The following is a 15,498-nucleotide window of genomic DNA, read 5'->3' as shown; positions in this document are numbered from 1 at the left end:
CCTTTACTAGAAGTATTTTCTATTTAAGGTTATTAAGTAATTATAGTGTAGGGTTAAAAGACGGTATTCTCTAGTGTAGGTGCGCCGCTCGCTTATCTACGCCGCTCGCTTATCTACGCCGCTCGCTTATCAACCACGTTATACTTTTTAAAAAACTATACTAATATATATAATATTACTAAAAGTATAACTTAATTATAATTAGATAATATAGATTAATTATCTTAAGTTTATTAGTAACTATAATCTATTTATATTTAATTTCTTAATTATTTTATTAATCTTTTTAAAAATTTAAAACTTTTAAGAATAACCTATTTTTTAGTTTTTAACTTTATTAAATATTTAAGTATAAAATAATATTTTTATTATATTTTATTAAATACTAGCTTATATTAATAGCTTATTTTATACTTAACTAGTTTATAATCTATCTTTTTTAATTAAAGAAAATTATATTTATAAGATTTAAAAAATTTAAAAAAAGTATAGTATTTTTTAAATTTAAATTAATAACTAATTTTTATATTATAAGTTATAAAAAACTTATTTTATATAATAAAAGATATAAACTACTTTATTTATTAATTCTATAATTTTAAATTTATTATACACTTAAATATTTAATATTTAAATCTTAACGTTCTTTTTTTTTAAACTATATTTATAATTATCTTTTATTATTTTATTTTATATAATTATAATAATCTAACTTTATTATTAATATAATTGATAACTAAAGTATATAAATTTATTTTTAGTTTTTTATTATTATTTATATTAAATTAGTTATAGTTATTTAAAGTTACTTTATCTAAGTTTAGTAATATTATATATTTTAACTAAAAATAGTAAAGGTTTAATATTTATAGGTTATATATAATACTTAGCTATAATTTAACTATTTTTAATTTAGAAAGGATAAAAGTAGGTCTATTATAATTAGGAAAAATAGGGCTTTCTAATAGTACTACTTATATAATTATAACCTTAATAGTTATCCTTATAATTTTATTAGCTATATCTGCTAGGATAAAGTTTATTTAGAAAAGGTAAATGACCGACGTAAAAGTTTAGTAAGGTGCTTAGTGCTACGGAAGCCTCCCGGTTAAAATACAACCCTCATTTGCTAATTACGAACCGAGCGTGTGACATTTCCGACAAAAATAGTTCCAGAAATCGGTGGTCGCTTTATTTAAAGTCAGCCCTACAAAACACTTAAAGCAAGGGGACCTAGTTATAGCATGAGCCGTGATCCACGTTAGCATTATTGCATGAATGGTAGGGTATACTAAATTCTTAGGCTAATACCACTTGTTTGAGAAAGAAGAAGGATCTCTTGGCGTGATTAGCGGGATGATTTATTTGGTATTGACTCATATAAATTGATGAGTAGTTCGGCCGCTTGAGTCACTCGGTTTCAAAAAAAATGATTCATTCTCCTGGAAAAGGATTCGGCATAACTCCAAAGCCTTTACACGAGACCACGCATAGTAGCTCAAATTAAACATGAATGCTTACTCCGTATATACCCTATTGTCCCTTTCTGGGTGGGATCCTGACACGCGGCCGATTGTGTTGACCCGAGTTGAACTATGCCTCGCCGAGCGCTTCTGAGCGAACTCGCTCATGCCCTGATCTTGAGTTCCTTTAAGCAATGATGATTCAGTCACTATAAGTGGTTTTTTTATATAATCTGTTATAAAATTATATAACTTTAACTACCCTAGTTAACCCCCTAGTCAGCTATAATCTAACCCTAGTTCACGAAGTACCTTTTCTAATAGGGGCGTCTTATATTAGTAAAAAGAGCTCTTTCTCTACCTTTTCTAGTGACTTATTAGTTACGCTCAGAATACTGGTGACTCACTCAAGTACTGGCTGTACTGGCCACTGTACGGCTGCTGTAGCCACTGTACAGCTTCTGTAGCCACTGACTGTACGGCTGCTGTAGCCACTGTACGGCTGCTGTAGCCACTGTACGGCTGCTGTACTGGCCACTGTACGGCTGCTGTGTGGCTACTGTACTGGCTGTACGGCTTCTGTACAGGGGATAGACGGTACTTTGTGCTGTGGCCCGCCGTGGCCCACCGTGGCTAGCCCTGTGGGTTCTTCTTCGATATATCTCATAGTGATTAAGTCACTTTTTAAAAAAAACTCAAGATCAGGGCATCATCTACGCAAGGTTTTACACCGAGTAGACACCAGCCGGCTGCGATACCTGTGCAGTTATATTGTTGTTACTTGAATGGGCGTAATACTGTGGTCTACAGCCGCGGCTAATAACAGGCATTGACTTGGGGCTGGTCTTTCCGCGTTACTCTATCCGTAACTTGAAGCAAGATAAGTGCAAACTTGGGAGGGGCCCTCGTATAACAGCTCTACCAATTAGAAGCTTTCAAGCTTTTGCACCATGACGCCTTCTGCCTGCGCCCAGTGATATAGCCACGTGGCCATCCGTCGCCTAGTGTTTAGAACCGCCTGCTTAGAGGCCAATCAACACCTTAATGGCAGGTTCTGAATCGCATGCACTTCTCACTGTTTTAAGAGAAGAATACCCTACGTCTTTCACCCCCATTTTTTTCCTTTCATAATTAAAGTTATTTATAGCCTTATATAAGCCTAATTTAGTCTTTTTATCATTTAAAATAACTTATATTTTCTTAGCCTTTTTTATAGGAGTCTATTTTATTATATTTTTTAAAAAAAAAAACTTAACTAATATACTTCTTTTTATATAAATAGATTAATATAGTATTAGTCTAGTTTACTTAGGCTTATTTACTATAACTTAAGTCTTAATTAATATTAAAGATATAAGTATAATTAGTATAATCTTATAAAAGCTTAATTATACTTATTTAATATAAAAACTTACTCTTTTTTTATTATAATTATTATATATATTATTTTAATATATATATACTTATATTAATACTTTATTAATATATTATATCTTATAGATATTTATAATTAGTTATAAGAGCTATTTTATTTTTATATAAGTAATATATAGACTTATACTTAATAAATTATTTTGTTTTAGATTATATAAGTTAGTTTATATCTTATAATAGCTTATATAGGCCTATAATATACCTTCTTAATATATTTATAAAGATCTTTAGGTAAATAAAGATTTATATAAAAAGAAGCTAAAATAGAATATAGAGATAATAACTAAAGTATTATAATTAGAATATAATATCATATATAATAAATAGTAAATAGAAGGAGATTATCTATTAAAAAGGGGAATAAAAGAATAATTAAAAAGGATTAAAGAAAATTATAAATATATTAGTTAAATCAAAGCTATAAAAGAAAGAAAATAAATTAAAATAGGCTAGAAAATAAATATTTATATTATTATAAGTTTATACCTAAGAGTTCTGCCCTAGTATATATATATATAATAGAGTTACCTAGTAACTAGCCCCGCATAATACGCCTTGGGCGTGATTATAATAACACGTATGTGATAGACAGTCCGCCGTACATATAGACCAATGACTCGCCAAAGGCCCTCATTCCTCCGCCGGTGGTGCCGAGAAGTGGGTGGTGCCAAGAAGTGGGTGGCCGACGTTATTCTGCGGTTGGCCTTACAACTTTAGATTTGTCTCATAATCCACTATTTGTGTTTCGGCTGCTAAGCGCGTCACGACAAAGACAGCAAGAGAGTCTGACGATAGATAAGTAGTACTGTACCTGCGTCTGATCTCGTTTTTTCTTTATGCCAACGTATAAAGAACGTATAATCACCCCAGCGAGCCAGCTAGCCCGGATCCCATATACGACTTTCAACGTCTACCTCGTAGATGCATACAACTTGAAAACTGACGACAGCAACTGTCTATATCAGGCGGCCCTCCTCCTCGTCTCCACTTGCAATCAATTGCCTATTCAGTAGCGTGTGTTCTCGACTCGCATGCTATATATTATACTGACAACCCGCCTCTGCATTTTCCTTTCTTGCACAAGCTTCTAAAAGTCGGCAGTGGCCTTACAACTGGGTCATTATACCAAATAGCGCCGACTCGACACATCGGAAAGTTCTCAGAGATCTTCGGCAGTTCTATCTCTGAGACTTAGGCAATCTGGCTCGGCATTTGGCATGAAGATGCCCCCGACGGGGCTCATCTACTCCATAGTAGCGCGCATTCGCATACAATGTCTTCTGATTGCGCTCTTCTTTCTCTGCGGAGCTGCAATATTCAGCATCAGTTTCTTTACACGCTATTCAGAATCATTTCAACTACCGTTTGTATCATCAGATGAGCGTCTTCGAGTCTTACCAACGGACAACTCATCGAAGGGTGGCAAGGGTGGCAACTCTACACTGGGCTTCGATGCAATCTATTATATCAATTTGCCACATCGATACGATCGCCTTGATGCTTTGTCCCTTCAATCATATCTTTCCGATATCGACATAGTCGAATCATTGGCGGTAGATGGAGACACACTACGCGACGATGGCCTACCACCTATGAAGGACCTTGACTCTTTGAGCAAAGGCGCAAAGGGATGTTGGAGAGCACATGCCAATGTAGGACTTTGAACATCCGCAATGCTTGTCTTACGCCATAGTTGCTAAAATATTCACTAGATTTGGGCCAAAATGCTTAGAGACAAAACGCAGAGCGTATTGGTTATAGAAGCAGATGCGACATGGGATATCCACATACGAAAGATCTCGGAAATCGCCGCGGACCACGTGTCTCAATACATCCTTCACAATAATATGACACGATTGCCAACCCAGCTTGTCCAAAACTTCTCAGACACTTCTGTGGCAACGCCACCGCCCAGATCTCCTGCTGATCCATGGCTAAGGGAGTATTGGGATGTACTCAGCCTTGGCGCCTGCCATGAAAGCGTGCCAAAGCAGAATTCAACTGCTAATATTATATACCGGGATCCGCACGCACCTACAGGCATAACGTTTGCAGGTCAAGAGTTGCATCGAGAAAGGGCTATATATGCGGCCTCAAGCATGATCTGCACTACTGCATATGCAGTCAGCTTGACTGGGGCAGCTAAGCTGCTTCTACGATCGGCGTTGAACCTCGACGCTCCAGTGGATTTACTAATGTCCCAGATGATAGGGGAAGGGAAGTTACAGACACTGAGCGTATTCCCACCCATCATGGGACAATGGACATACGTTAACAATATCGGCATGAATGAACGTGGGTCTAACAGTGACATTTTGGGCAACAGTGACAACTCCAATAATGATAGTGGCGATATGACAGGTTGGGACGACGCTATGAGCGCTCACAATATCTGGAAAACAAAAGACTATCACGAAAACACCGCCTTTGAGGAGATGGCGCTTCAGGTCGCCTGGAAGCATATATTTTCTAGCGAACTTTGATCTTAGTGCAGAGTACCCAGCCACCGAAACACCGAGCTGGTATAGCAGGGACCAGAGGCCGAACCGTTTCCTGTGCGAGCTCTGTGGGCGTGATGGATCCAACAGGGAGGATAACCGCGACAAGCACCGCAAACTTCATGCGCGCTTCGATGGTAGCAGCTGCGATATTGCATCTATCCTTGCAGTCGTGGCGATCATCGGTACTGCTAATAGTATGGCAACATGACAATATACTACCGTACCCACGGTATGATATGCGCCCTTTGCATTGCACTAATACAATAAGATCATCCGCACATTGTGATAATACAATATACACATCATCATATTGACAGCATACCATTTATATTGTCCTTTTTGCCATACAGTAGTTTGGCCGATTCTTCTGTGGCATGATGTAGGGTCGCATCGATGCGGCCGACACCAAGTTGTGATCAATGTCTCACACGTTCAAATGAATGCTGTGGAAGCAGCTATGACTAGAATGACCAATTTACTTACCCATGGCCATTACTCCGTTCCCATCCACCGCTGACCTTGCACATTGACTATTGCAGGATACGCGGCCTCCTTTGCCGCTGCGTCAACTGTGCATTCCCCAGGCCGTCAATGCCTCAACAGCATCTCGACTTTACTTTACTCCAAACCCATGGAAGTTCACTCCGGCACACTCAAATAACGACTCAGTCCTCTCCAACTCCCCATTGCACGACTCTGACGACGGTATCACGCCCAAGTGCCTATCACCGGTATCCCACTTAATCTCGTCATCTTATGGGCCCAGCCAAGTCAAGAACTAACTATTGGGAATAAGCCATCGTTACAGGTCGGTGACGACCAGCGAACACCGGGTGCTGTACATGTTTTTTTTCTCGTTTTTCTTTTTTTTGGCTCGATTGTGGTATTATCGCGCAATGGAAGCTTACTCCCTGGGGTTCCCATTGGGCTCGTTGTTGGTGGCGCCGATGGTGGAGTGCATCATGAAAGATGGACTCGCTTTGAGAGAGGCTAGTGTGTTGAGAAGTGTGCTGCTAAATTATGATGGAAAGCCAAGTATTACGGCCCGATGACGATGGTTACTTCTTATTTCTCAAATTCGCGTGATTTCTATTCGTCTTCGATCTCAAAGAATGGATAATAAGATGCGAAAAGCTTCAATCTTGTAGCCCTGCTTGCCTTGCCTGGCAGACGGCTCGATGCCGCATCAATTTTACAAGACGGTGATAACATCGCCATTATTAGACACTTTGCGTTATCGAGTCTAGGATGCTGACTTTACATGCCATCACCGCATTGCATAATTTCCAATGCGATCTTGTCCGTCCAACTATTCACCTCAGACAGGTACTCATACCTCGCCTTTACAGACCACAACCAGCCAGTGCCGGTATGCAGCACATCCAGCTGTAATCATGAAAGCTTGCGATACAAAGTGCGCAATATACGGAGCATCTGAATATGGTACTTGACTGCTACAAATGGCCAATTGAGCAAGTAATGCCTTTTGCGCAATTCGGTGTGACTTACACTGACCCACTCTAGCCAAAGTCTCTCGCTGTGCCTGACTACAAGCCGATCTAAATAACGAATATACAAGTATTCATCGTATCTGCTCATCGAAATCAGTGATGACGCTTACCCTTCTTTTTGTCTTCCGGTTGAACTAGTAATATTGCTGCGTAGTAGCAGTAGCACACATGCCACGACATGCCAGATTGCAGCCCCAATCTCATGCCATGCTGAGCCTAGATCCAGTCTCGGCAAATAGAAGCGAGCAAGTATTGCGCTCTCGATGTTTGTCGTATATCATATCTCTGTCGGTATTATTCTGGAGTCCAACTTCTGTCAACATATGGGGTCTTGTTCTTCAGAGGCTTCCATCATCAAGAGGCAGGCTAAGCCTTGCAGCTTCAATCTCAGCCCGCTCTCATGCAAGTTGCTTTCTGTATTTGGATCTTCTGTGCTGTGGAGGTACCATCCACCGGTCTGAAGCCGATGGTCCTGTGCGGAGTTTCGCATGCCTTTCAAACCTTTGCAGTTCTGCTCTGGCTGATTCTTTGTGATGCTTGCAAGGTTGGTACTGTGTTCCCTGCTTAGATGAAATGCGCAGCCTTCACCTCAAGTAGACGCAGCACGATAGTGACAGATGAACAAAAGTTTGGTTGAAGGAGGAAGCTAAGTAGACCAAGTTAAGAAGAACAATGAAGATTAGAATAAGATAAAAACAAAATCCCCGTCTGTCATCTTTTATCGGCCCCAATGTTCCCATGTCCCAATGTCCAGTCCGGTTCAGCCAAAGAGCCCCAAATCCACTTGTTTGTTGAACTGTTCCCAAAACACCTATTTCAAAAGATTCCATCGTAAAATGGTCCTCCAAGATGAGCGAACAATAGAGCATATAGAAAAAAAAACACCACTTCATGAGCATAACAACCTGGAGTCCGCAGCCAAGAAATGTACCAAGCTTGCCCAAGTACACCACAAGGGTCGTGAGACGTTGCGAGAAACCTGGCTGCCAAGACAAAATCACATGAAATCAAAAGCACGAGAAAGAATGGCCTCCATCGCCGCAAATTCAACCTGTGCAGCGTGCGCCAGCGTCATATTGTCGAAAGCAGGCCCTGTAGGGTAGTCGGCCTCGACCCAGAAGTAACCCCAGTAGCCGTCAGTGGATTTGGCTTTTTCCTGGATGCCGCGGCGCTCAACGTGGGGACGCGAAAACACGTCGCGCATCGTCTGCTCGCGCATCGCAGCAATGTACCACTGCCAATCTGCGTCAGTGGCAGAGAACAACAACAAGGGAGGCTGGGGGACAAGGAACTTACCTCGACCATATCAAGAGGCATGCCGGGCTTGGGGGCGAGGGCGTACTGGTGGCGCCAGCTGTTCGCGAAACGGGGCTGACCGTAGGAGCGCTGCTCATTGTCCGACATGCCGACAATCCAGGCGACGTCGTCTTTCATCAGGACGGTGAAGCCAGGACACTCCATAGCGGCCTTGACCACGCGGCGCAGTAGCTGCTTGTTGAGTGTGACGGGGTCGTCGCCCTTGTCGAGGCTCTTGAGGAGAAGACGCAGCAGATCGCAGGTGGCGTGGAAGACAGCGCTACGCTGGCTCACTGTGATGCAGTCGGTCATGTACCAGGGAAACTTGCGCAGCGTGCTGATGAGGCATTCGTAGGGGCGCTGCGGACACTCCTTGGAGAAGGGTGACTACGAAAGAGAAAAAGAGAAATGCAGGTTAGTGACAAGTTGGTTGTCGTAGGACGACGATGCGATAGAGAAGAGGAACATACTCGATGGGGGACCTCGACGTGCTTCACGAGCATGACCATCTCTTCGGCAGAGATGAAGCCCTTGAAGTTGGACCATGGCTCATTGGGCTTGAGCGGCTGGATCTCGGGGGTGACGCCTTTCCAGATGACACCAGCTGCAACGGGGAACAAATCCTTCATCAGGTTGGCCTGACTAGAGAGCTGCAAGTCCACGGGACGGTCTCCCAGGCGCGTCGGGCGGCCGGAAAGCTGGTTCTGAGTATGCTTCTCAACAGCACGCATGGCATCCTCGAGAGTCATAAACTCGACGTAGGCGTCCATGGTCTTGCTGGTGACCTTTTCCATGATGATGTGAACGGGCTCCTCGGCGTCATTCAGGATCTTGGAGTTGCGGCCGAGAAAAGCAATCACCTCGGAACGCTTCGTAGCAAAGGGAATCTGCAGTTGTCAGTTATGAGACCATGAGGGAGTTTGTTTATTTGTTTAGCTGGCTGGTGCACGTACGTTACCAAGGCGGACGACACCTTGGTTTCTGCCTGTGGCCAGTTTGGCAGCTTCGACAAACGGCATGTTGCTCGGGTCCAGAACAGCTGCGAGCTGAGCGCCACCCCAGGCCGGGTTCGTCAGCGCCTGGAGCGTCTCGGAGCGCCCTTCACAGATCTCAGTGGGCGGTTGGTACACAGTGAGGCTCTGAGGGGCCGGAAGAGTCTGCTGGACAAGGGCTCCAAGATGCTTGTCAAACGCCTCGGGAGACGGCAGCGTCTGATGGTCACTCTGAGACACCGTGGGCAGCTCTAGATTGAACTTGGGAGGCGGCTCGCTGGAAATGGGCAGGCCAGAAGTGCGGGGCGCATAGTTCCTGGGTTCCGTCATGCGGCCAAAAGTCGGCATCGGGCTGGCGATGCTGCTGCTACCGCGAGTGTGCTGACGCATGCGAGGGGGCGGCGGAGAAGTGATAAACGTGTAGCCGGAGAACGCCTGATCGCCGCCGCGGGGCTCGTCGCCGTGGCTCTTGGCCGGAGTGCCATTCTAGGGCGTTCCGACCGAAGAGACTGAGCCCCCCGCGATGGCCTGGGATAGGAGTTCGCGTGCAAAGTCGTCACTAGATGTGAAGCTCGTGGCAGACGAGGACAGGTCAGAGTCCGCTGGAGCAGTATTGGTGCCCTTTTGACGGGTAAGCGCAGTGCACAGAGCTGAAGCAATTATGATGTTTTACCTTGGATGTGGTCGGGGAGAGTTCGCCCCAGGTGGGGGGAGTCCAGACGGCTGACTCGGGATTGAGCTTGCTCTGCAAAACAATGGCCGAAGAGATAGAGTCCACACGGGATAGCACGTCCGAGGATGAGTGAGACGTATTAGAATCGGGAGGTGAGGGAAGCGAAGGGTCAAAGCTGTTATAGGAGCTCTCCGGACCTGAAGAAAAAAGCTTCAAAAGCGAATGACTTTCGGTGGCCATTTTGAAGCGCTGGCGAAGGAGTCAGTGACTGGCTAAACAAGATTGAGAGAAGAATGTAGGTAACAACTTACACGACGCAGCAAGGCCGGTTGTAGATGAAGTAGAAGAAAGATATGGGCTCAAAGCGCAAGCCGAGAGAGAAACTCGAGAGAGATTTGAACGACAAGGAAGAAGTTGTTGCTGAAGATGGGTGCTTTACGTTGTTACAAACGCCGCCTCCGTGTCGAGAGGCTTGGGATCAAATGAAGCCAATCGACTGGGTGTGAGAGAACAGGAAGAAGAATGAGGAAGGAGTGCACAAGGAAAAGAAGAAGAGGCAAAGGATGAGGAGGAGGAGGAGGAGGAGGAGGAGGAGGAGGAGGAGGAAGAATCACTGCCCGTAAGTACTTAGGTAGTGTATGTATACTAAGATAGCCAGCTGGCGCTGTGGGTGAGGTGCATGGCGGTGCATGATGTTGCAGCTGAGCTCCGTTTGTCGAGTTGATTTGACGGCCGCCGACATCGCCAAACGCAGCGGGTCCCAACCACTCATTCTATTGTCGATGAACCACAATACTTCCGGTTCTCACTTCAGTTCTTACCCTGGCCAACTTTGGACCAAGAGATGGCACGCCAATAGCGTTATAAATTGTGTCATTTGCTACATTATTCGTAGCTGATGCGTCTAAAACTGACATGGGCGAGCCCAGCCCCCTTATATCTACGACTTGATCGTACGGTTTTCCTACCCTCAATATCACTTTTTGTCGCCTCAATTGAACTGGAATCATTAGTCAAGATTTTTCGGTGGTTCCAAGCAGTACGTACCGGTGTTAAGAAAGACTCTGCTACGAAACGCGCTCTGGCGTTCAACTGCCAATTGTTAGCCAAGCTCATCAGTACTTGATTTGCGATACATACAAAGAGCTTCATCTCGGAAATCTCCTTGTCGACATCTTCCATGAACTGTATGATAAAGTCGACCAGCTTATGTTTCAGCATCTCGTCCGTGTGGAAGTTTGTTATTAAGAAGGAAATATCATAGCCCTAGAAAACAGTTAGCCAACAGCGCCGCCAGCGCCGGGGGGTCGGTCGAAGTAGCGCATGTGTACCTTGATCGGCTTTCTTCTGAGAATAAAGAAGGACTCCGCTCTTTGCGTTAAGAATCGAGTAAACTTGTGTACAAGGATGTGCTCAATCTCGTCTGCCTGCTTGATCTTGATGCTTATTCTGATCGAGTTGATGCTGGGTTCGATCAAGACGCGCTCATTTTCGTTGCGCGCGACCGTCAAAGGTGTCAAGAGCACTTCGGGTGATGACTGGGCCTCGATCTCGGGGACATTGTGTCGTTCGGCCGTCTGCGAGGCGAAGTTGGAAAGCGTCAAGGCGGCCGTCAAGCTGCTGCGGACGCACTGGAGATAGGGACGGAGGGATTGAGACTGTCACCCGCCGCTGTCAGCTCGAAGCACAGTTTTTCGCCTGATTTTGCGGCGCGCACTTACCATGGCTGGAACAAGGGACGCCGCAGCTGGGCGCTCGTCGTGATGCTGCTGCTTGTTGCTTTGTCCGGCGTCACTGCTGCTGGCTGCGACAGCGGGGTCACGTATTGGAGCTCACGGCCTGACGTCTGTACGTGGGGCTGAGCCACGAAACGACGTATGCATCACGTGAAAACTGTGGCGCGTGAATGTTGGCGTGTGGCGTATTCACTCTACACTGAAGCCGTGCTGGGATCCGCTGGCAGCCGCTGGAACTCAATCAAGTCGCTGTGATTGGAAGCAACATGTAATAGTAGCAGCAAGTCACTGGCGAGTCGATTCGATGAGAGGAGAAAATACAAATGTAGTATTGCTGGGAAAAACGTTCAAAGCTAGTACGGCATTAGTTGACAAGCCAAAAAGGGCTGTCTAGTCTTAATTGCACAATTTTGTAAGCTGGTACAACGCGTCTGACGCTGTAAATCAGGTACCCAACAGTGACGAAGCTCAACCTTCGCTCCGTCTCCACCATCTTCGATGACAAAACTCCCAGTCCTCTTACGGTAACTAACCATCTTCCCGACATTGCGAACGTCAGTAATTCCATACGCTCAACGAGTGACTTTCTGCGACGAGAAGTTGGATTACACGTCTACGCCAATTTAGTCACTCGCCATCATTATGGCAATCATACCTGGTTTGTTACCCCGCCATTCCCTGCGCGTTCCAAACAGTAACTGATGGCAACAGTGGTTGCCAAGCACCAAGGCAAGAAGTACGATGTTGAGGTCGACACTGATACCACTGGTCTCGACTTTAAGCTACAGATTTATTCATTAACCGATGTCGAACCCGAACGCCAAAAGATCCTCGTCAAGGGTGGCCAGCTCAAGGATGACGCCGACATGAGCAAGCTCGGCCTCAAGGCCAACCAGGTCTTGATGGTCATGGGCACGCCCAGCGGTGGCACCGGCGAACTCGTACGCCCCAAGGACCAGATAAAGTTTGTCGAGGACATGACAGAGGCCGAACAGGCTCAGCAGGTCGGCGCCACTCCCGCTGGTCTGATGAACCTGGGCAACACTTGCTACCTCAACTCGACCCTCCAGACTCTCCGCGCCATCCCCGAACTCCAAGATGCCCTCAAAGACTACAATGGGAGCCAATCATCTGGTTTGATGGCTGGCATGTCGCAGATGGATCTGGCCTCTCAACTCGCTACACTTTACACGAGGATGAGCGCTACGCAAGACCCATTCCCTCCCATGAATTTCCTGAGTGCTCTGCGCGTTGTATTCCCCCAGTTTGCTGAAAAGGCAAAGTCCAACAACGGTTATGCGCAGCAAGATGCAGAAGAAGCTTGGTCCCAAATTGTGCAGCAGCTCGGCGAGAAGATCCAGATCAAGCAAGAGGGCGGCCCTAGCACCTCGTTTGTTCAAAAGTACATGAGCGGCGAATTCACCTCATCTATGGAATGCGATGATGAAGACGCCATTAAAGCAGGCGAGAAGGCAGTCGTCTCCAAGGATCATTTCACAAAGCTCAACTGCCACATTGACGGCCAGACGAATCACCTTCGCGACGGCATCCTCGCTGCGCTCAGCGAGAAGATTAACAAAAATTCGGAAATCCTCGGCCGAGATGCGACATACACGAAGCGATCAAAAATCTCTCGAGCCCCCAAATACCTCACCGTTCACTTTGTTCGTTTTTTCTGGAAGCGCGATACCCAGAAGAAGGCCAAAATTATGCGCAAGGTCACGTTTCCCCAAGAACTCGATATTGTCGAATTCTGCTCCGAGGACCTGAAGAAGGCTCTTGTTCCGGTACGCGACAAGGTGCGTGAAGTACGCAAAGACGAAGAAGATATCGAGCGTGCCCGCAAGCGACGGAAGACGAACAACAACAAGGATGACATTGCTGGTGGCGCGGGTCTCCCTAGCGAGAGAGAAATCAAGGAGAAGGAAAAGGCCGAGGCCGAGAGGCAGAAGCGGACCGGCGAGAAGCCAGCCGAGAAGTCAGCTGATGGCGATACCGAGATGGGCGAGACGTACAAGACGGATGCCGAGGTCGAGGCGGAGCAAGCTGCCGCTCTCCTCGGCGCCAAGAAGGAGCTGAATGCCCTAATTAACCCTGAGTTGCGGAATGACGATGGCGCCAACCAATCTGGCTTGTATGAGCTTCGCGGTGTCGTGACGCACCAGGGCGCCAGCGCTGACAGCGGTCACTACACCGCATACGTCAAGAAGACTGCTCCCATCGATCCCAAGACTGGTCTCAAAGGTGAGGAGGACGGCAATTGGTGGTGGTTCAATGACGACAAGGTATCGGAGGTGACGGTGGACAAGGTCGAGGCTCTATCGGGCGGTGGCGAATTCCACTCGGCGTTGATTTTGCTGTACAAGGCCATTGATCTACCCAGTGTCGACGGACAGTAAGGATATGAACAGATAACAGAAAAGCATTTCATAGAATAGGTTTACGAAGACGAACAAAGATGAAATACGATATAGTATGACCGTATTGACACAATGTGTATCTTCAATGCAAGGTAATGTACAGGTCTATAGGGGGTATCATGCATAATCCAGCTTTGTACAGCGCTCAGCAGCCACGGCCACGCGTCCAGCTTCTCTCCAGCAGCGAAAGAGTCATAATTATTTCTCTCGTTTCGCCTTTTCCTGCTCGCGCTCCGCGAGACGCTCCTGAAAGACTTGCATCTTGCGATCGAATTGCGCGCGCTGCTGCACCAGATGTTTTCGCTGCTCCTCGAGGATGGCTATTTGCTGTGCCGGCGAGTCGGCGCGAAATTGTTTGATGGTCTGTATGTTTAAGAAAAATTAGAGAAGAATATTAGCCATTGAATTCCACACGTGAAGGAAGGTAGTGGTGGTGGTGGTGGTGGTGGTGGTGGTGGTGTACCTCGGTTTTTTGATGGTCGGATTTGAGCTGCGCACCGGTCAGGGAACCGACAATGATGACGGCGCAGAATGCGGTCGCCATCAAGCCTCCTCGCAGCTTGGGCTTTGGCAGCGGGTTAGACATGTTGCGATTGTGTCTTTTCGAATTCGGGATAAAGCAGCTTGATGAAATCGCTTCGTGGGTGGGAGGAAGGTGGGGGCTTGCGCGGCGGTGGCGTGGCTGATTGTCGCGCAATGGATAAGTACGGCGGAAGATATACTCGAACTTGGTGAATGTATTCGTTGATCATGTACAGAGGCGCAAACGTGTATTCTGGTTCGCCGATGCTCTTCGTGGTCTGCGTTGGATGTTGGTGAAATGAAGTTTGACCGTTAGTCAGCTGCTAGAGGACTTGAGCAGTAGCGCTATTGGCCGCTGTAAGTATTGCTGTGAGTGGGCAGTGTTCGTGACGTGTAGCTGGCGACAGGGGAGGCTACAGCAGCGAGAATCTGCTATGAGTGGTCTATGAACTCGTAAAATAAGAAAAAGTTATTATAAACTTTTTTCCAACCCTATGAACTCTATGAAATAGCTTTGTTTTATATTCAGACTCATGGGTGATAATAGTGCAACTTTCCAAGCGAGTTTCGACAAACGCCTCGATCGATAGAGCTAAAATGCTAGACATTTGCCCTGCATCACTTGAAGCAAAGCTCATATCAGTCTCTGGAGCGCCGAAATTGGTCTAGTTTTTCTCTTGCAAGAACAAGAGTCGCTTTACAGTAGGATTTGCCAAATTACAGAACTCGAGGCTGTGAGATTACATTACTTGTTTTGAGATTCATTACCAACAGTTGGGCGTTAAGAAGGCTCGCAGAGGTGTACACAAATGGCAACCGAGAAATCCGCCGATACTTAATGCCGTTGCTAATGCGCGTTATTTCAAGGCTGATTATTCGGGCGTGGTTATTAGCTGCAATTCTTGGATGCCAGCCGGTCAGCAGCGGGCTGACTCCAGGCATACTTGCGC

General features: G+C 45.9%; 6 protein-coding genes across 6 annotated transcripts; 2 read left to right on the top strand and 4 right to left on the bottom strand.

The window, feature by feature from the left end:
• Nucleotides 1-1,517: 1,517 nt before the first annotated feature.
• BBA_07699 (uncharacterized protein) lies at nt 1,518-2,578 on the bottom strand (the record flags this gene model as incomplete). The annotated part of the gene is made up of 3 exons (XM_008602796.1): nt 1,518-1,672; nt 1,871-2,096; nt 2,540-2,578. 3 exons carry the CDS (start codon nt 2,576-2,578, stop codon nt 1,518-1,520), a joined length of 420 nt encoding a protein of 139 aa, XP_008601018.1.
• A 1,542-nt stretch (nt 2,579-4,120) lies between these two features.
• Nucleotides 4,121-5,380, top strand: BBA_07698 (glycosyltransferase family 25; the record flags this gene model as incomplete). The annotated part of the gene is made up of 2 exons (XM_008602795.1): nt 4,121-4,549; nt 4,610-5,380. The coding sequence occupies 2 exons, from the start codon at nt 4,121-4,123 to the stop codon at nt 5,378-5,380; spliced, it is 1,200 nt and encodes a 399-aa protein (XP_008601017.1).
• A 2,526-nt stretch (nt 5,381-7,906) lies between these two features.
• On the bottom strand, nt 7,907-10,110 carry BBA_07697 (uncharacterized protein; the record flags this gene model as incomplete). The annotated part of the gene is made up of 6 exons (XM_008602794.1): nt 7,907-8,143; nt 8,206-8,592; nt 8,676-9,092; nt 9,159-9,665; nt 9,699-9,818; nt 9,871-10,110. 6 exons carry the CDS (start codon nt 10,108-10,110, stop codon nt 7,907-7,909), a joined length of 1,908 nt encoding a protein of 635 aa, XP_008601016.1.
• A 751-nt stretch (nt 10,111-10,861) lies between these two features.
• On the bottom strand, nt 10,862-11,753 carry BBA_07696 (ARP2/3 complex 20 kDa subunit; the record flags this gene model as incomplete). The annotated part of the gene is made up of 6 exons (XM_008602793.1): nt 10,862-10,870; nt 10,918-10,962; nt 11,011-11,136; nt 11,202-11,528; nt 11,592-11,674; nt 11,723-11,753. 6 exons carry the CDS (start codon nt 11,751-11,753, stop codon nt 10,862-10,864), a joined length of 621 nt encoding a protein of 206 aa, XP_008601015.1.
• Nucleotides 11,754-12,248: 495 nt separating this feature from the next.
• On the top strand, nt 12,249-14,005 carry BBA_07695 (ubiquitin carboxyl-terminal hydrolase; the record flags this gene model as incomplete). Its single annotated transcript, XM_008602792.1, has 2 exons — nt 12,249-12,264; nt 12,318-14,005. 2 exons carry the CDS (start codon nt 12,249-12,251, stop codon nt 14,003-14,005), a joined length of 1,704 nt encoding a protein of 567 aa, XP_008601014.1.
• Nucleotides 14,006-14,224: 219 nt separating this feature from the next.
• On the bottom strand, nt 14,225-14,612 carry BBA_07694 (uncharacterized protein; the record flags this gene model as incomplete). The annotated part of the gene is made up of 2 exons (XM_008602791.1): nt 14,225-14,389; nt 14,490-14,612. The coding sequence occupies 2 exons, from the start codon at nt 14,610-14,612 to the stop codon at nt 14,225-14,227; spliced, it is 288 nt and encodes a 95-aa protein (XP_008601013.1).
• Nucleotides 14,613-15,498: the final 886 nt, after the last annotated feature.

Source organism: Beauveria bassiana, assembly GCF_000280675.1.
Source record: "Beauveria bassiana ARSEF 2860 unplaced genomic scaffold BBA_S00027, whole genome shotgun sequence".
NCBI classification, from domain to species: domain Eukaryota; kingdom Fungi; phylum Ascomycota; class Sordariomycetes; order Hypocreales; family Cordycipitaceae; genus Beauveria; species Beauveria bassiana.
The sequence above is the reverse complement of the archived record's forward strand: the minus strand, read 5'-3'. Positions and strand labels throughout refer to the sequence as shown.